The following is a 21,218-nucleotide window of genomic DNA, read 5'->3' as shown; positions in this document are numbered from 1 at the left end:
TCCGCCCCGAGAGCTTCCTCACAGCATTTTAAGACCGGGAGAAGCACAAGCAGCGCAGGGAAGGCCAGCCAACGTATGTTGGCTGTTCTTGATCATCACCTATGAGTTCGAGTCTTTTAAGTTAGAGCGAGAAGAAAACCATGACTTAGCATTATTACTGATGAGAATTCAGGAGGGATCGCAGGGAAAATAATCAAGATCCGGAGGAATCTGTCGCATCTAGTTTACATTAATAAAGTACTGACCGCGATGAGGATTGTCATGAGGGTGAAGTACTCGGGCAGTGATTATCGTGATGCGGCGCTCACTGTGATGGTGGCTAGAGTCTCGTGGCTGAAAAGAGTGGCGGCAAGCCTCGCGGGAGAAGTCCAGTACGCATGATCAAATTGGTGGGGAAAGATTAAATTATTTGCATGACATGAGATTAATGGTTCTCAAGGGAGTCTGTTCATTTCAGAAAACTGCAAATCATTCCGCGGTTTTTTTTTTTTTTTTTTTTTTTACCCGCCGCGTTATCAGACTTAATTAAAGATGAAAAATACAAATATGTACTAGACTACATGAATAGTATTGGTGTTAGAAGTAGTAGTAGTAGTAGTAATAGTAGTAGTAGTAATTGTTGTTGTTGTTGTTGTTTTTGTTGTTGTTGTTGTTATTGTTGTCGTTGTTGTTATTGTTATTTTTGTCGTTGTAATGAAAATTATAATTGTACTGATATCCGAAAAAAATCTAATCTACTAGATAATTTCGTAAATTGACCACTTTATAGATGCAGTTTATTCTCCCTATGTTTTAGTCTACTAAGTTGACAGATTCTTTCTATTACTTCTAGTGCAGGTACAACAAGTGGTCATGTAACGTAATCTGTTGTATTAGATGACCTCAAGTATAATCTAGACAGCGGCCAGACGACCGTGCTAATATCACACCCACACTTTAGTACGTACAACACGGATTGTTCCACGTTTTCTTTAGTATCTTGAAGTCAGCCCATCACAGGACGCTCTCCCACCTTTTAGAAAGACTTTTTACCAGTATCTTTCAGGTCTGAACCTGAGAAAAATCATCAAAATTGATGTAAAAAAAAATGTGATCATTCAAAAAGGTTCGTTTGTTAAATGAGAAACATATACTGTTGTCAAAGTACTTCTTTAGACATCACAGGGACGGTACGCAAATAAACGAATTCATTGTAAACAAAACTTAAAGAATTAGAAATTGCACTTTACTCTTAATTCCTAGAAACATTTTGTGTCAACTGTTCTTGTACTCTTGTTTGTTTGTTTGGTTTTTGTGTTTTTTTTACTTTCCAAACTTTTTAGCAGCTACTCAAACCTGTTTCACACCCATCATACACCCACACTCACCATACATTCATTCTCCCTAAACCTGTCCAAACTTGCCCCTCCTTACACCAACGCCCTTCATACACTCAACTCATCACAGACACACACACACACACACACACACACACACACACACACACACACACACACACACACACACACACACACACACACACACACACACACACACACACACACACACACACAGGTCTCCTCAATCCCATCACCCATTCTTCTCTTCACTCACTACTCACTTCCCCCATTTACTCAGTAATACTCGTATGTATTTTCTTATCCACATCTGAAATCACCGAATATCTTCTCTTATAAACATTGCCAACCATTGGAGCAATCACGCAGTCTCTTGAATCCAGCGTCGTCATATCTTTTCAATTACATCTCTTTTTTTTCCTCTCCGTCCTAATCCTCGTTCTCAGATTCTTATTTGTTCATTTTTTTTTCCTTCTAGTATGTGTTTTATCTGGAGGAGATCATAGATAGCTGCTTCACTCTCTACAGTATGATGCACACAACCGCTTATCGTTCCTTATAAACCTTATTATGAATCATCACGCTTCATTCGCCACTTCAAGGTTCTCAAAGTCCTTGTCAAACACTTGAGTTGAGTGCTTCATGTCAGCTGATTCCGCTCATGTCTACAATCCTCTAATTAATTATCCCTCATCCAGCCACCACATCCATTACGATCATCTCTACTCAATCACTTGCTACTCACTAAATAGAATAATTGGATTCACACACACGTGAGTCACTGTCGCTCACCTATCATCAGTTCATTTAAACTTGCAGGTCATGACACATCCACGCTCATACCCACATTTACTCATCCACCGCCATTCGCACATCCACCAACCGGCTCAGCCTTGCCAGCGTTCTCAAGGCTCCTCCTTCTGGCGGCAAGAATGGCCTGCAGTGCCCTGTCCTCCACGGGCGGCTTCCTAGGGTGGGAAGTGGGTGGTGCATCTCTAGAGATCTCGCCCGCGCCGCTACCGCCAGTGATGGTCTTGCTCTTGTTTTCCTCGACGTCCTGCCCCATGAAAGATTGCATCGGCTGAGCAGGAGTTTCTTACGAGTATGTTCCTGTTACTTTCAACTTTGCTCACCTGGATTTTTTTTTTTATTCCACTTTGTATGTGTACATCATTTATTCTCTTAAACGTGCCTAATTACAATTACTTATTTAGGTATGTAGTGTACATAGAGATGATAAAATCCGATGCAATGTAATTCCATAAGTGATCGCACCCACCTTTTCTGAATCTGAGGTCTTGCCGATGTTGGACTTGGGCTTGTCATCCGCGTCTGAGCCCTGCTGCACCACGTGGGGTGAGGCTCGCCCGCTACCAGGAGACCTGTGCGGGGAAAATTAGATGTAATACTTTAGTACACAGCTTTTTAATCAGAAAATATTGTCTAGTTTCCCTATTATGTCTAGAAATTTCACTATACTGAGAAAAAAAACTTTAGTACTTGTTGCGCCCTTGTTCCGGAGAAGCACCGCGTGACCCTCGCTCGGGTGATGGAAGTTTGGATCCTCTCTCTTCACCGTCTCGCATTTTGGACGGTTTCAATCTGCTGCTGGGCGCCTTCTTCTGGGCGGTGTTTGTGTTTTTTATATTTGTGGCTTGCCTTTTAGAGGTGGAAATGCGCTTGGCGTTGGGAGGATGGATCCTGATCTCAACAGAGTGAGGTTTCTCGTCTCTGCCTCCACTCCCTTTTCGTTTCTTGTTCCCGGAGCGATCTTCCAAGGCAGGTTTTTTGTGACTCTCATCTTGGAGGTAATTAAGAGAAAATAAAAAGCTGTGTTGTTGTTGTTATTATTCCTATTATTGTCTACGAAAGTTGTGCATTCACCCCATGCATGTTACTTATTTGTTTATTCGCATTATATCTCAAAAACAAACTTATTAACAAATATAGATAACATTTTGGAAACAGGTAAGCCTTGGACCATGGTGTAACGGATGGCATCTTTGCAAGGATCAGGATTTGTGTGTTAATCATACAATTTGCAGAAAAGATTTGAATGTTTTTTTTTTTAATGTATGTATAATGTATACTACATTCATTGATACAAAATTCAGTTTGATAATCCAAGGTTTTCCTTTTATTTTGTTAACAATTGCTCTGGCAAGGGCACGCTGGCTCTCGGTGTTTCCTTTTGCAGCATGCCTCTTCAGTGCAATAGATTCAAAAAAGAAAAGAACAAAATGTGAAAATACTAAGTCAAAAAGATATTCGATAAGGACTTGGATATTGCAGATTAGTTAATGTATCTGAAAAATAGTTCATGCATGTGACTCATGTCAGTCTGCTATGTTTTTGTTTTCAGGTTTTTGTCTCGTACTTAGAAAATGTCTTGTGTTGCCATCGTCAGGAAGGCTGGATAGAATTACCGAGGGTGATGAGAGTGGTGGTGATGTCCGGCTTGGTATCACTGCCTGCTTTCCAGGAGCTGGACTGAGCGAGCCTGGATCACTCAGCCCACACTTCCGCCCGAGGTCGCCCCGCCCACCCATCAGGTCCCGCCCTTCTTCATGACCCGCCCCCGCCCACCACCCGTCACCCTTACCACTGGCACTGCTGCACACTCACCTTTGGCAGTACCCTCTGTGACCTTCCCTCCGACGAGTTCTGCCTGTCCTGCACTGTTGTCCCCATCCTCTCTTGCTTTTTCTTCAGCAGCCTTACTGCCCTCACCGTCGCCGCCTCCTGCGTCCTTCTTTTCCTTCTTTCCTCCATCGTCCTTCCCAGAAACATGAGAGCCTTGCCCTTCCTGTAAATCCTTCACCCCTTGGTCACCTTGACGCCAAAGTTCTTGGTCTGGCCTCTCCTGAAAACTCCCGTCTTGCGTGGCCTCCTCGTCCCCGGGGGCGGGGGAAAGCACAATGGCCTCCACTTGACCCCCCATCCCCCCCGTTCCTCTTTGTCCATAGATCGGTCAGAGTCGAGGCATCAATAAGGGCTAGCCATCAAACGTCTCGTACATACGAACTTCCTTGTCTTCCTTAAAGCATCGTTCAGTGGCATCCCATCACGTGGTTCACCACCTGCTCCCTGTCCGTCACCTATTTATCCACTTTTTTTCACTTTTCGCAACACATCAAAGGACACAATACCGCTTTTTTATATTTTTCTCAACGAGAAATATTAATAAGCGCATGCGATACGTCTGCGCTCATGATAATGTCTCTAAGGCCACGCCCACTGCCCACAAAGAGCCTTAATGTGAAGAATATCACAGCAGATACTCCAGTCGATGTTTGTTTGGGTCACCGACCGTGAAAGGTATCCATGGCAACATGCATAAACAACATAGTTCTCCTTTAGCCGCTAGAGGGCAACACACAACATTGATTAAGTATATATATATATATATATATATATATATATATATATATATATATATATATATATATATATATATATATATATATATATATATATATATATATATATATATATATATATATATATATATATATATATATATATATATATATATATATATATATATATATATATATATATATATATATATATATATATATATATATACATATATATTAAAAAGGAGCAGAACAAAATTGAATCACTAATCTTGCCCATCAATTTTCCAACAAAGATGATTCCGTGGCACTGAGTGGGTAATCTGTATAGTAAAGCAAGTTGAGTAGTTTTGTTGAGAATGGGCTGCTAGAGGTGGGAGTTGAGGGGATTGTTCATGTTGAGGGCATCTGCAACGCACATGCGGGAGGAGGAGCGAAACTCAGCGCGACTAATATGGGTATTTAAAAATTAGAAGATTTTTTCCTTAGATATCAAACTATAACTTTATATAGATCTTTATTTTATCATATACAAAGCGGCAAAACTATAAATTGGCATACACTAGGAAATTATAGGAGTTTGTCAGAACTGTCTTATGAGCGGTGAACATGAAACAAGCGACAATACATGTCTGATCATACTTGGCCACACACTACCAGATCATTCGTGTTGGACAGGAAAGTATCAGATGTTAGTTATGCGTATAGAATTTCCCGACACACTCAAACTGTATGATAAAGGCTCTGATTTGATAAACATATTTGGTAGTGTAAAGCCACGTAACACCTGGTGAAAGGGAATAATCTACTGTGCATGCAAACAGCAAAGCAAGAAATGTGCAAGAACTTATGGTTTATTTTTCATGAAAAAAAAAATCTAAACTAATTCAATTGTCAATATTGTTATTTGTTATTACTACTGCGTAAATACTAGTAATATGAAAACTAACGAATGCAAAATCTGCATTAATAAATGTGTTCAGTCTGATTGACTGTTTGCCTGACAGTTCGTCTTCGTCTATCTGGCTGTTTTGCTTTTCTCACAGCACTTAAGTCAGATTTGAGGACAAATTATAACCAAACAACGTGAGTGCTGGATACAATTGAAATAAAATTTAAAAAAAAACTGCAAGATTTAAAAGAAAAAAAATATTTGTCTTAATGATTATAAACAAAATAGTGTAATTCAAAAGTTCAAAAGAGTGAAGTCTCAGGCCATGTCCTTCCTGCCGGAAAGCTGCACGTGATCTGTGAGGCCAGCACGCAGAGCAGTACACTTTGATACCTTCCTTTTTTTTTTACTTTATTTTAATGCGGCACTGCTGCATACAGCTGTATAGTTTGATATCAAGCTAACCTACATGAATGTATTAAACCTGCGTATCATGATTATAAAAAGCAGCACATTTCATATGTAGCTACTTTTAGAGCGTTTGTCAGCCAGCGGTAAAGCAAGCCCCATTTTAGTATCACTGCATGTTGGCTGTAGTAGTGCATGGTCGTGATGTCATCAGTTGCCTGGCCTATTTTGTTTCAGACGCTGTTGTTCTTGTTCTTGTTGTTGTTGCTGTTGCTTCTATTGTTTTATATAAGAGAGTAACTGGCCAATGGCAACAGAAATTGATAAAAAAAAAAAAAAAACGTGCCGGTTCTGGAACAAGATAAAAAGAAATGTTGACCAAATGTATGGCATAAATATCTTGAAAACTCCCTCATAAATTAATGCAAGTCATAGAAAGAGATTACTTTAAGAGCCAGAAGGAAGCCATGAAGGAAAAGGCACAAAAACTTGCCAGTGCAACAACAACAGTTATAGCAAGAAGCTACAATAAACCCCTCATTAGAAAGACTTTTTTGAAAACTATTGTAATGGCGTCTGTACTATGGAGTAAATGTAATGATTATGACAGATACAGACATTTAACAACTACAAAGAATAGAAAGTGGTGTCTACAGGCAGGTATTGGGAGCCCTCAAATACCTTGCCTGGAAGAATTGGTGCCTCGCTGATGAGAAGAATAATTGGTGGAAGAATTCAATACCTAAGACGGATTGCAAATGAGAACAATGAACTGCTGAAAAGGATACTATATAGAAGACTCACAAGAAAGACAGTGCACAAATTGGATTAGGAACACCACTAAATACCTTCAAGAAATCAATACAACAATAATTATATCAATAACAAAACTAAACAAGAACTGAAGGAGAAGTCAAAGGCATGAGATGCAAGAACATAGAAGGAAGATATAGAGAGCAAATCAAGTCTGCAGATACACAAACACCGGAAAACAGAAATACAGGAAGAACAATTCTGTGACTCCAGGCCATCATCAATAATACTATATAAAGCCAGAGCAAACTGTCTTCCACTTCAAGACAGAAAGAGACCTACCAATGAAGACACATCTTGTAAAATATGCCATGCAAAAATTAAATTCTACTTAGAACACTTTCTTTTACACTGTCCACCATAACTACCAAGTAGAAAGACAGGAAACTTACAGTTTACAGCAGCCGGATGGGGATAGTGTGGATCAAATAAATGGTGTTTTTCAATTTTTGGTGGAGAAAATGTAGAAGATAAAAAAAATCTTGAGGAAAATGTGGAAAGTTAGGTAGGAAGAGATGAACATTTACGTAATGAAACCTTGTAAAAATTGGAGATGGACTTTTCAAAAAGGGTGAACACATGAAATTTTGCGTCAATCTGCAGATTAACATTAAAAAAGCTGATCCAGTACACACCACCCACCCTACCTGAAAAGATAGGGCGGAGCCGTTGCAAAGGCAATTCCGCCGACCATCACCTGCTGAACCTGAGTTGTCAACACGCAGGACGTCCTCTCGAGAAGGGGAATGAAAAACACCTTGTCCGACACTTTCGTCTACAGATGGACAGAACACCCTGCCCTGCCCATTTGAATGTATTCAAGGACGCCTCCCTCTTCGATGCCTTAGTAAGTCCTGACTTCTGTTAGTTGCTGTCTCGAGAGTTTGGGTGGTGAAGTTGGGTGCTGTTTATCGTAGCGAGTGTAGGTGGGAGGATCTTTTTTTATCTCACTGGCATCACATTATTTGTCGTCTGTCAAGGCTGAGTATTGTTTTAGGGACGTTGTCATTAAGCTTCTGCCTGAACACTGCTTTTTTTAGAATGCCTGCTTCACTTCGTGTGGATTGCGGCTCGCCTGTACTGTACATTTTGGCGCGACACTATACATGGATATAGGTTATTTTTATCCTTACGTGTCGATAGATCCCGCAGAGGACATAAAAGCTGTGTATGATTTAGGGGCATCTGTAATAATTTTCTAAACAGGATTTCTTTTTGGTATATCTTAAAAATTTGTGTAAGACCATATGGTGAAGAGTTCCCAAGAGTAATCACCAGCACATCTTCATTATGTTCATAATTGGAATTACATATTTTAAAATCTAAATTGAATTTTCAATGCAATTCATCTGTCTTCTCTTAGATCTCAATACTTAGAACTTCAGTATACTCAACATCACCTCATAGAAAGCAATAACAGTATTTTTAACTCATTATTAAGACTTAACTAAATATCTTCTGTGCTTCTCATCACAATGTTTAGACTAACAATGATGGTTTCTTGATTACGAAGGGATTTGTTGATCTAGGTGGAGATAAGAGTATCTTTGCATAATCTGACTAGTCCTGTAATAATTTCCTTTCCAGGCCTCCACTGCAATCATGGCTACCTAAGAGCAGGGGAGTACACATGAGCTCCCTTATTTAGGGGGCTCAGTGGTGAGGAAAAGCTCCCCGATGCTCACTCATCACTGGGACTAAAGTGCAGGGAAAACTGCCTGAGTGTTTTAACAAGGGATCAGTTTCTGCAATGTTTTGTATCTGCGGTGTTAATCTTTGTACCTTCTACGTGTGTTTTTTTTAAGTAATATCCCTTATGGGAATTGAAAAGTGGGAGATATAGTTAGAAACAGCACAGTACTTAAGTTTGTTTTTTTTTTTTTTTTTTTTTTGTGTAAGTTAGTTGTGAAGCATTAAAAAAAAGTGGGAATACATTATATATGCAAATTAAATTGAAAATGCATACATAATACATATCTATGTGTTTGTGCAAATACTGTTCAACAGTTAAACAAGTAACTCAGTGTGCCAACTCGTCGTCTTTCATATTCAAGGCTGTGAATTTAACAAATATATATTTTTGCTATAATTTTTTAACAAAGTTCTATGACAAGATGGTGTATTTTGTATTTGACGATAGTACATAGAATGTAGTTGCAGAAAATAGTTCATAATCATCATTATATGAAAAGTTATTGCCTTGGAGGACTGGCAATCTTGTACCAATTGGTGAAGATTGTGACTGACCATGGGCCGCCATGAAGATAATGAATGCACACAAGGGTGTCGGTCCCAGCAGCATGGGGCCCAAATCACAGCAGCAATCATAAGAGGCACAGAGACCCAGGCCATTGCTTATATAAAGGTGAGTTGAAAGATTTCATACTGTTTTGTGGTGATGTTAATTGATACAGTCTTAGTCCTCATACTTTCTCTGGATAGGGACAAAAAACAAACTTGACCAGATACACCAACAGCCAACAGCTCATTTATGTGGTAATCTGTCCCACATCTATGAGTACACTTTGTGCCAGTGTGATTCCTATATTTGACAAGCTTATATAATGAACCTTTTCTAAGAGAATATAATTAACAAAGTAGTTCATAACTTACACTTCATCAAACAAAAGAAATAAATATACTTCACCTTTTAGATATCATGTTGCAGATGAAATATAGATACTACAATAATTGTAATAAAGTCTGGAGATGAAGTTTTTGGAAAGCTGCTATAATTTTCATGCTTCCAGAACTTATGTCAGCGCTGCTACTCAGTGACAGATACTACCGGGAAGACAGCCCTCCATACTGCAGCTTCGTGTGGCAAGAGAAAGGTTGGTACAAAATTTCCTGTCTTAGAGTTCTTTGCTGGAATATGTTTCATTTTCTAACACATGAATAGAGAGAATTGTACGTAAAGAAAATGCTAATCTATTTGTTAATTACAAATATCATAATGGTAACAATCACTTATATATCAGGTCAACAGCATCCTGAAGGATTGTAGTTTAGACAGTGCATTCCCATATACACACTGAAATTCACTGTCATGCAGAATACACACTCAAGAAGTCTTGTTATATATTCAGTATAATGCAGACTAACACTAAGTCATATCCATTGATAATAGGCTACTCATCCCTTCATGTGTTTAATCATAAACCAAGTGAGTGGCCCTCATAAGTGAAACCATAGCATTTGAGCTGCCCTAGTAATATTTCATGAAACACAAGGTTAGTCAAACATAGGTACTTGCTAACCATGGCAAGACTACTAGGTTGTTTTGTGTGAAACTCATACACAATAATGGTACTTTTTTTGGGTGTGTGTACATGTGTGTATGAGAAGTAAAATTATTTAGATATTTTTATTTACAGATTGTGAAATGGTTGGTGTCTCTGGGTGCTCCTTTGAACCAGAGGGACTGGGAAAGTGGCTACACTCCTCTTCATCGTGCTCTCTTCCACGGCCATATTGATGCGGCGTGTACTCTGATTCAGGTGGACTGAAACTTTATTTTTGTTATATTGGTATCAGTAACTTAATCTTTTATTACAACTGCCAGTTTGTTGCCCTATATTTTCTGACATTTCTTGCTTTATTTTTGTATTTCTTTACCTTTTTCCTTGCATTCCTTCTTCCATGTATCTGCAACCAGTGTAAACAATACATTTACTACCAGGCTGGCAGCAGCACCTCCACCTTAGACAATGATGGCCTCACACCCTTGGATCATGTCAGCTTTGATCGCGCCCGCTCCATATCCTTCACGTCCACCCTGCCAACGCATGTGTATCTCTGGGGTAACAATGCAAACTTTAATTTGGGACAGGTAAGTTAATTTAATGTTTAGTTTAGCATGAAATATGTAAGGAAATGTATAATTAATGAGGATAATATTTGTTAATTCTTCATGATAACAAAAAAGTACTGATAACATCCTCTTTATTATTGTTTGATCTTGCAAAAGCTGAGATGGTCTCCTTGATGTGAATTAGAGTTGTAACTGTAGTTTACTCTTCATGCAGGCCAGTCAACATGCTCGTGGAACTCCAGAATGTCTAGACAGCTTCCATCGTGAAGGCCTCAAGATTTCTAATGTGGTACTCAATAAGTTTCACACCTTTTTTCTTACCACAAGTGGCCGAGTTTACACTTGCGGCCATGGGCAAGGTGGCCGGTTGGGACTGGACACCAATTCTCCAGTTATCACCCCACGTCCTATCAAGGCTTTCACACACACCAACATAACCAAAGTTGCTAGCGGAACACATCACTCGCTCTTCTTGACAGACTCGGGTCAGGTAAGCATTGTTAATGTTATATATTTTTACATGTGTTTGTCTTTCATTCTTAAGTCTGTATTTATATATTCATTGTTTACATTTGTTCCTGTGAAGTCTGCTCCTGAGATACTGAATGGCTCTTAAATCCATTTCCTCTCATTTCTCTGGTTTTGTTTCTTTTCATATTCCTCCCCATTTTTCCCAATACAAGTAAAGCACAAGGTTAATATGTGATGATATAACCTTAGAGAAAAGTTTCCTTATTAAGGTTTAATTCAAATGACCAGTTTTTATCAGTGCAATTTAGAAATCAATGAAGTTCAATTCTTTTTCTTTTCAGTCATAATTCACCTATTGATTTTATAGACTTTAATTTCATATTTTTTAGTATAAAGTACACAATATATACATTACACAGAATTTAATGTTTGAATTTAATTACATTACTAGTGGCAGTCTTGAAGTCTCAGACTCTTGGTCACTCAACTTGTAAACTCTCTCTCTCTCTCTCTCTCTCTCTCTCTCTCTCTCTCTCTCTCTCTCTCTCTCTCTGCTTGAGCTGATAGTTGTTAGTTTTTATCATAACAAGTGACTCACTACTGTTATAACAAATTAATTATCTTTAAAAAAAAATTTATTTTTTCTTTTCTTTTCTTTTCTTTTAAAAAAAATTATATCAACCTTCCAAAACTTTGCAATTATCTTACGTTTTGCTCAAATTTTTGTAGTTATCTTACCATCCTACAGACCAGGATTTTTTTATTAAAATATGCTATGCATAGAGTGGACCTATGGTTGGCAACACTAGTGCTGCTGCAGACAAATTGCATGGCAAAAAAATGTTCATGTGAAGCAACCCTAAGGAAAATTGTTTTTGCAATGATTTTCTCTCTTCAATACAGTCCACATTATATGTAGTAACAACTGTTCACCACCACAGGTCCTGAGTTGTGGCAGTAACTTCTACCATCAGCTGGGTATAAATCCTCCTCCAGAACATATCTACACTCCAAAAGTGTTAACATGGCACAAGGACCACAAGGACACAATCATCACGGGCATTGATGCAGGAAAATATCATTCTGTCATTTGGACTTCCCATGCTCTGTACACTTTTGGTCTAAATGCAGGCCAGTTGGGACATATCAGGAATGCCAATGAAAGCACTATTATCTCTCCAAGGAATGTCACAGGCATTGTTTTGAAAGAAGATGGAATTCTTACCTGTGTTGGAGCTAGTGATGGAGCCACAGTATTGTCAACATCACATGGTGCTATTTATGTCCTGCACCAATATCAGATCCGCAAAGTTGCATCAAAGATGCCTAGAGTTGTGAAGGTGGCTTGTGTTGGTGGTCACCTTGATTCTAAGGTTAGTGCTAAGGGCTTAATAGAACATGGAGGAGATGACCTGAAAATTGCAGTTCTCACAGGAGGAGGAGCTCAGCATTTATACTTGTGGACAGAACAGTCCTCTCACCTCTCCCGGTGTACATTTACAATCAATCGGGAAATAAGTGTTGCTGATTTTTGTATGAGCTCTCAATGTCTTGGGATTGTGACAAGTAATGGAGAAGCCTTTTCTGGCATAATTTTACCTGCTCGAATGCAGAAGGGTAGTGGAAAACCCATATTGCGCAAGTCTCTTTGGACCTCAGGGAATGTAACAGATACTTATTATACCACTTCTCTTATTACTTTACGGGTCACACGAATCCCTGGTCTACATCGCACCTTATCTATCATGTGTGATTCCAAAGGGTTAAACTTTGCTGCCTTGCAGAATGAACCATGCAGCTTTCTATCAGATATTCCTGATGTGAGTCCAAGTACTCTCAGGAATAATTTCAGTACTTTATTGGAAAATGCATGTGAAACTGATACTATCCATGATGTGGTAATAATTTGTGGGAAGCAGAGATTTCCTTCTCATTCCTACATTCTTGCAGCACATAGCCATTACTTCTGCCGCATCCTATTTCAAGATACAACAAATGCAAATTTGGGAAGCAATCATAATGCCTGGAATATTAAAAACGAATCAGAATCAAGGTGCATAACTCTTACTGATGTCCAACCAGAAGCTTTCCGAGAAGTTTTGAATTTCATGTATACTGGTTCATGTAAGCATGGCTCGTCCAAAAATGTTACTGATTCTGTAAAAAATCTTAATGATATAAATGACAATACTTCTGCCCTAAATTATTGGGACTCCTATGGTAACTTGAACAAAAAGTCAGCTTTCTTAGGGAACCATGAAGGTGAAGAAATGAAAGTGACAGAAAGATCAAAGAAAAAAAAAGGAAAAGGTACTATGGCACCTGCAGACCTCACAAAGGGTATTCTCTTCTTGGCAAGGAAGTTGGAAATACCAGCACTGGAAAAGGCACTTGCATACTATAAAAAACTGGGTGCAACTAGTGAAGAAATGGGCATCAATTTGATTATGTAAGTTGTTTTAAATCCAGAGTATGAACATTTAACTGAAATATCTTTTGATAATTTCGGATAATTTTGAACTTGGTTCGGGAAATGGTTGTAAGTTTTGATAAATGAATATCATTGCAGGCATGAAGATTCACACACCTATTCCCGGGAGAGCCTGCCTGAACTTTGGGATGTGACAGTGACTAGCAAGTCTGGAGATGCCATCAGAGCTCACAAATGTGTTTTAGCAGCAAGACTAGAATACTTCAACATCATGTTTGGCTCAAGATGGATGGATGTACGTAAAATTATGTAATTTGTTATAGCATGATAAAAAAAAATGTAATAAATGACACAAGCATAACTCCTGAGACATTTCACATTGTTTTAGCAGAGAATGCCTTCCGTGAGTACTGCAGTGTATCTGGTATGGTTGTGTACTGTTTAGTGAATCATCTTTTTTTATTTTGTTTTTCAGACAACTGCATCAGAGTCCATAAACATGCCTCTCCCCACCAGTATTCTAACTATAATTCTGGATTATCTATATGAGGATGATTCACAAAAGCTGAAACAGTGCCATGATATTGAATTTCTGTGTAATGTTTTGGTGGTGGCTGACCAATTTCTGATTACAAGATTACGGGAATTGTGTGAAAGTATCATTGCTGGCCTGCTAACACTGAAAAATGCTGCAGAACTATTAGAATTTGCAGCAACATACAATGCAGTGGGACTGAAGACAACTATAATGCAATTTATAAGCCAAAACTTGGTTGCACTGCTGGAGAATGGGTAAGTTCTTTATAAATCTTGTGCAGAATTATTTGTTCATTATGTATGAAAAGCATTTGAATACTTGTAGAAATATGTGTGTGTGTGTGTGTGTGTGTGTATTCACCACGGTCGCCTGCTGGTCACCCAGCCAGCCTTCCCCATTACGGAGCGAGCTCAGACCTCATAGACCAATCTTCGGGTGTGTGTGTGCGCACACTATAATGAACAATTCAAATGTGTTATTACCTTAGTGTATCATTTTCAGAACACTATTGTCTTCAGTGAGTCAAGAAAAGCTTCAGGAGCTGAGTGAATACTACAGAAATCTTAATGACTGCATGTCATATCGCATCATGACACCTCATGATGTTTCCCCAGACTCTGAAGAACTACAAAGGGTATTTGAGGAAAGTCCATTCATTCTTCCTGATTCTGATGAAGAATTAGATAACACATTGCTTTTTAAAGGTTAGTATAGATTTATGGATTTATTTGGTAACTATATAGTCTGTAATAATTTTGGTTATACTGAATGAAATTGTCTGCATCACAAAATGAATATGTATATATTTATCTTGGACTCCATAAGTGTGCACCTCTGTTACAACTCATTATGTCTTGATATTCAGTAAAAGAGGAAAGATCCTCAGTGAACAGAAGTACTCCTGGATCAGCACGGAAAAAGAAGAGGCAGCACCGTAACAGTCAGGGAGATGGGCGCCACCGCAAGCCTTCCACCTCCTCATCTGTTTGCTCCTCTGATTATGACCAAAAAGATTTGGATGAAGCATTTGAGAATATGAGTTTTGATGACCTGGAGGAAAGAAAGCAGTCTCCTGCAGGAGAAACCACAGAATTGAACTGTAAAAATGAAGGAACAATTGATAGGAGTGAAACTCTGTTCAAAAGCAAGGAAGATGACATAACACCACCAGAATCAAGTGAGGGAAAATGTCATATTTTAATTTTGTATCATTCATGTCTTGCAAGAATAAAATTTGGTATTACTCTAGTAATTGTGATCATAGGCTTTCCACTTCTTATAAATTTTTCATTTGCTATTTACCAAATCTGCATAGTTGAACATTTGTGAAGTTTAGAATACAGTTGTCTTTTGTATAGTTGAAGAAGATTATGAACTCATAATGTTGAATTTAAAATTTGCTAATATCATTCACAGGCAATTCCTCATGGCAGAAAGTAACCAGAAAAAAGAGCACTTCTGGCCAGTCACTGTCAGCCAAGTCTCCCGTCCAATCTCCCATAAAAGAACATGCTTCTTTAGTTTTCCCTCAGTCTGTTGAAGCTGCTGCACAACAAGGTCTTCAAGATGTGGATACATGCTCAAGGTGAGTGCTGGTTTACCAACATTATAGGTGATAAAGTAATGAGTGTGAAAACATTTTTTCATTATCAGCAATTGTGATCCACAGGCTTAGATTGACAGTTTTGGCCTCAGTTACAGGTGACTGGTTGGGATGCTATTAAACACTTAAATTATTGTGAGAATGGCATCAAGATTTTAGTTTTTTATTCTTATTTTTTTTTATATAAGAGTGTTTACATTTCCTGCCTGGTTTTGTATTTCTACTTTTTCTGTAATTTTTTATAACCACTTTTGACTCGTTAGAGACTGGCAACTCAGTGAGGGTTTTTGCATTCTTGTTGTCCATGACATCAGCTGCCTCCAACATAAAGAAAAAATATAGATGCAATGTTTAGCTTAATTTTAAATTATCTCTTTATGGGGCTGTTACCTCTGATGACATTTTTTGTTTTTTGTTTTGTTTTCTTTAGCCAGATCCCTTTTACATAGAAAATAAATTAGATGAAATTAAGTTTCATATCACAAGATGTGTAACTTTATGTCTTCATTAATCCCCTGCAGAGATGTGATATATGTTATAAATCTTTTACCTCGCAGCATTGTCAAAGAGACGACTCCCAAATTCCCAAGCCTTCAAGAATCCTTATCCACGGCACAGAAGACATTTCTTAATGGAAGAAGCAGGTATATTAAAGATCCAATGTTTATATTTACATATCTTAAAAGTATCTTGGTAGCTAAAACTTAAACATGGTCTCAGTTCTCTCTCTCTCTCTCTCTCTCTCTCTCTCTCTCTCTCTCTCTCTCTCTCTCTCTCTCTCTCTCTCTCTCTTTAGAGAGAAGGGGGAAATCTTCCACATTTTTGTCCAAGTACCATTCACAAAATTCAGCTCTCCAGTCTGCATCATCTTCATTGAGAGGCGAGAACATGGGTTGATGTTGGGATGTATGCTCACTTCTAATCATCCAATGGACACTCGATTTTAGGATTTTATCTCATGACCTGATTGCTATATGGGTTTTTTGGGGAAGTTTGAGGATCATTTCCACCAGTTCTTCACTTGTGAAGCTGGTGTGTGCCTGAGGTCTTCCAGAACATTACTTATGAATGTCTTGAATAGTTCCATCTGCTTCAAACTTATCTCTGATGCGAGCAATGGTGCATCATATTGCTGGATGTCTGTGAGACAGGATCTAAATTGTCTCTAAACTTCCATCTTGTTTTTGTGCCTTCAGTAATATTTTACAGCAAGTTTTCTTTCTCCAAAAATTAATTGTATGTTTGCCATTATGTTGGGTTATTTGCACCAGAAACAAAAAGGAAATGTATGAGTGATGGACAGTCAAAGACTGAGTACATTTCGGGGGGACACTATGCATACTCTAGCAATTCATTTCTATCCCTTCATTGTCTTAGATAACTCATTTTATACTGGAGTTTTTTCCATGAATAACCATGATATTTCCATCCATGCATCTTGTGCTTTCCACTATCCAACCATTTCTCATCCTCACTATATCTTAGATATATGGTAGTGCTCTTTGTCATACATGGTATCTTAAAGTTTGATTTGGATTAGTTTTTTCTTGCAGTACTTCCACAGCTGCATTATTTGCTTAAATCCTTAAAAAATGTCTTCATTTACTGAATGAATTATTTCACAATTCACACATTGACTCTTCCAAACATATCATTCCTTTTTTAATAGACATTTTCACTGCACTCCACTAAGTTGTATGTATTACATATATATTCCATCTTGACTGCATGAATTATATTTTTTGTGTCCCATTATAAGTATTCTTGAGACACATAACTTTTTGCCAAGTGTAATATTTTATTTTCCAGCAAAATGCCAAAGCTTTCTCAGAAACAAAGGAAGAAGTTAGTTACTGAAACTGCAAAAGCCCAGTCACCAACTGACAAAGTTAAGGTGTCTGTTTGTCCTTGGGGTCCTTCTGCACCTGCCTGGGGTAAGGAATATGATGTTCTTGGGAGTAATTACCACTGATATGGAGTAATTCATGAATATAATATAGTGAAAGTAAGCAAACATGAATTGATGTGATGGACAGCTTTTCCTTATTTTCAGAAAATTATCTCCACTGCTCATGAGTTTTTTTTTTTTTTTTTTTTTTTTTTTTTTTTTTGAGAGAGAGAGAGAGAGAGAGAGAGAGAGCAAGGAAAAGTTGTTCAGCACATCATTTCATAAACTTCATTGACTTACACTGTAGTATTTGTTATTGTTGTGGATGCCTAAAATTGAAATGTATTTTTTATTTTCATTATCAGAAAATTTTTCATGTCAATATTTTATGTTACTAAACACACACACTCACAATATGCTATCCCAGGAACAGAAGCAAATACAGAGGATGCCAGTAATGATACCAGTAGCTTAGCTCACATTATGATGGCTGAAAAAACAAAGGTAAAGAAGAACAGTGCCCCAATTAGAATCCAACACAAGAAAAGTGTAGGAGGAACCACTGCCCAGGATAGGTAAGTACATATTCCATTAGATAACTGTTCCCACATTATTAGTACTGTACAAGTAACAGTGTGACCTTCTTGGAGTTTTTACTTGAACCTACTCATATAATTTTCTGAAGCAAAATTTGTGTCCGTATGTTTGATGTATATAATGCCTAAAGATTTATTTTGAGAAAAATTGGTTGAAGTTTCTTAAAGGTTTTTAAAGTCCAAATCTCTAGCTATTCTTGCAGCATCTCTTTATTTGTTACATTTCTATGATTTTATTATTATTATTATTATTGTATGTTTATTCAGATTAAGGAATGGTGGAACTCCTAGCAGCAGCTGCAAGGATCAAGAATCAACAGCTTGGTCTGCCATCACTCCTTCCCCAACATCTGTGAACAGCAACCAGTTCATTCCTGATAATTGCCAGCCATCCAGTGACTCTATCAGCAGTGACTTGGTTGCTCCAAGTTTCACTCACATATTAATGGAGGAAGAGACTCGCTCAGACAACTTGATGAGGGAACTCTCAAAGCCTTTGTCAGTGATTCAGGTAATTTTGTGAAATGTTATTGTTTCCATTACTTGTTACATTGCAAGTCTAAGAGCTTTTATAGTTAGCTGGACAGAATTCCCATATCACTAGCTCTTTTCTGCGTCATTTAACTCCTCTCCTTTCTTCTCTCACTTTTTTTTTTTTTTTTTTTTTTTTTTTTTTTTTTACGTCCAGTTCCCCTATTACATTAGGGCTAGGATGGTGCCTCCTGAAAGAGAAGTCAGGAGGATTTTGGTTTTGGCATTTGGGAACCTTTAACCCGAGTGGATGCCCTTCCTAACCGTGGACCATGGCCAGAATTCAAACCCATGTGTTTGAGCACCCTAGGGCCCACAAAGCACGCACGGTCCCACTGCACCACGGCAGCCTCCCTTCCTTCTCTCAAACTAATCCCACAATATATCCACTCTGGAACTCCATGCCTGCTTCTGTATTTCCATCTTCCTACGAGTTGACTCCTTTCAAGAGGGAGGTCTCAAGACATTTGTCCCTGAATTTTGGTTAACTCATGTCTTTTAAGGGAACTGGCAACTCAGTGGGTCTTTTTTTTTTCCCCCCATATTTTGTTGCCCTTGGCCAGTTGTCCCTCCTGCATAACCTTGGCCAGTTGTCCCTCTCTCTCTCTCTCTCTCTCTCTCTCTCTCTCTCTCTCTCTCTCTCTCTCTCTCTCTCTCTCTCTCTCTCTCTCTCTCTCTCTCTCTCTCTCTCTCTCTCTCTCTCTCTCTCTCTCTCTCTCTCTCTCTCTCTCTCTCTCTCTCATATCAATATGTATAATCAAAGCTTTCCTATATCTGGAAAATATATTTAGTATGTGTTTGTGGGCATGTGTGTTTTCATTGATTATTCTTCTTTCAGATTGAAGATCGTGCAATTGAGGAACTTTTGGCCTTCTATGGAGCTGGTGAATGCTTTGAAGAAAGGATCACTGTGTCTAGGGTGAGGGGATCTGTTGCCAATCCTACTTGGAGCAAATGAGTGTTACCACAGTCCTACCACACATAAAGTTGCTCTTATGAGACAGTGTGTTACATAAAGATGCTTGATCGTTCTTTCATGGGTCATTAATCCATTAATGCAATATTGCTGCAAAATTCTTGCTCTTGACTCTATTATACAATGTACATTGTGTATTTTCATGTTAGCTTTATGATCTAGATAAGAAAATGAAGAAATATTACATTAGTGAAATGAACATCATTACCCATGTAAGTGAAACATATTTAATGAAATGACTAAGGATTGCATACAGGGTGGTTTTCAATGTGTTCAATCATTTGATTAATGTGTAATGTTTAAGATATATCATTAAATGTGCTGGCTTTTAGGAGTGTTGACTAAATAAGAAGCATCCTTTTATTCCCATGTTCTATTACTCACCAATTATCAGTGTGATGCTGAAACAGTACAATTTTGCCGTTCAATGATTTTTTGACAGTGAGAAATGTTAGCATGTGTTGTGACTTTGCACATCTAATTAAGTTGTGTCACCCACTGCTCTTCCAAACTAATGTCATGTTCTTTTCTCTTTCTTTTTTTATTTTCTTTTTTCCTTTTTTCCCCCATTAGTTCCAAAGTAACGACAATACTCTTACAGTGGAGATGTAAAGTTGGTAATGTGATGTGCAGGATGACTTTTGCCTTTCCATTTATTCTCATGAAGCTTTCTCCTTAGCCACTTTATCAAACTAATGCAAGTATTTTGTATTAGGTTATTTACACATACTCAAAACTCAAACAAAGTGTATTTCGGGTGCATGCATTGTTTGATAGAAAATACAAGTATTTTGCTACAGCAGGATAAGGGAAAGCCATTTAGTGCATCACTGACCTAACCTTTAACTTCACTGTAGAAAATTGGGAGAGTGATAGAGTGGTAACATGCTATAATATATGGAGAATAAATGTCTTTTCTTTTTTTCCCTTGGTTTTCTATGAGGAACAGGTATTAACTGTATTACTAGGTAGGCAATATTTAACCACCATCTTATCTAGTGTAGTAAATGTGAAGCAGGAAAACAAGAAAGGGATGTTCTTTTGGTGCCAAGTGACTTGGTGATTCACTTGTAATGATATTTTTTAGTAAATGAATATCTCACTGAAAGAAGAGTGCACTGAAGGATGAAACCAGTATTTTTATCTGTTATTTTTACTGGATACAAATGGAGAAAAAATAGAAGGAAGTAAAGTGATGGGAGTGAAAAAAAATATTAATGAGACAGGAGTAGCTGATGTATTTCCCAAGTTCAGGACAGAGAGCTTTCATTTACATAAATTGGAGAACATCCAGAATTATTGAAACTATCTGGAATTTTTTTTTTTTAATCAGAATACTAGCCTCTCACCAGTGTGAAGTTGTACTGCCAGTCAAACAGGTAAGTAATTTCCTTGTAGGTGCTAATGATTGACTGACTCATGCAAGTTTGAAAGGTCGGGATATGGTACTGTACTGATATATCCAGCTTAGCAACTATGAGGGTAAAGGTCAGTTAAACTTTAGAGTGGAAAGAAAAAGAACTATTGAGTAATTCAGATATTCACGAGCCTATATGTCGGA

The 21,218-nt window shown here is 38.0% G+C and overlaps 2 protein-coding genes across 4 annotated transcripts in view; one reads left to right on the top strand and one right to left on the bottom strand.

The window, feature by feature from the left end:
- LOC123516810 (outer dynein arm-docking complex subunit 4-like) overlaps nucleotides 1-4,633 on the bottom strand; it is a 68,534-nt gene extending 63,901 nt beyond the window's left edge. For both annotated transcript variants that reach the window (XM_045276493.1, XM_045276494.1), the window contains exons 1-4: nucleotides 3,963-4,633; nucleotides 2,838-3,138; nucleotides 2,617-2,719; nucleotides 2,221-2,394 (exon numbers count right to left, since the gene is read on the bottom strand). In XM_045276493.1, coding sequence (XP_045132428.1) covers nucleotides 2,221-2,394; nucleotides 2,617-2,719; nucleotides 2,838-3,138; nucleotides 3,963-4,278 — 894 coding nt within the window. In that variant the 5' untranslated portion in view covers nucleotides 4,279-4,633. The remainder of the gene's footprint in view (nucleotides 1-2,220; nucleotides 2,395-2,616; nucleotides 2,720-2,837; nucleotides 3,139-3,962) is intronic.
- A 2,863-nt stretch (nucleotides 4,634-7,496) lies between these two features.
- LOC123516809 (inhibitor of Bruton tyrosine kinase-like) lies at nucleotides 7,497-20,568 on the top strand. Of its 2 annotated transcripts, none has more exons than XM_045276491.1 (17): nucleotides 7,497-7,656; nucleotides 8,397-9,174; nucleotides 9,560-9,643; nucleotides 10,187-10,309; nucleotides 10,492-10,641; nucleotides 10,838-11,113; nucleotides 12,036-13,543; nucleotides 13,664-13,820; nucleotides 14,001-14,317; nucleotides 14,565-14,767; nucleotides 14,929-15,240; nucleotides 15,480-15,648; nucleotides 16,224-16,310; nucleotides 17,476-17,600; nucleotides 17,988-18,129; nucleotides 18,418-18,661; nucleotides 19,520-20,568. In XM_045276491.1, exons 2-17 carry the CDS (start codon nucleotides 9,058-9,060, stop codon nucleotides 19,637-19,639), a joined length of 4,134 nt encoding a protein of 1,377 aa, XP_045132426.1. In that variant the 5' UTR covers nucleotides 7,497-7,656; nucleotides 8,397-9,057; the 3' UTR covers nucleotides 19,640-20,568. The 2 variants fall into 2 exon arrangements, with proteins under 2 accessions (XP_045132426.1, XP_045132425.1); XM_045276490.1 differs by having other exon boundaries at nucleotides 17,982-18,129.
- The last annotated feature ends 650 nt before the right edge of the window (nucleotides 20,569-21,218 follow it).

Source organism: Portunus trituberculatus, chromosome 41 (assembly GCF_017591435.1).
Source record: "Portunus trituberculatus isolate SZX2019 chromosome 41, ASM1759143v1, whole genome shotgun sequence".
Classification (NCBI taxonomy): Eukaryota; Metazoa; Arthropoda; class Malacostraca; order Decapoda; family Portunidae; genus Portunus; species Portunus trituberculatus.
Note: the sequence above shows the minus strand (reverse complement) of the source record. Positions and strands in the feature narration are given on the sequence as shown.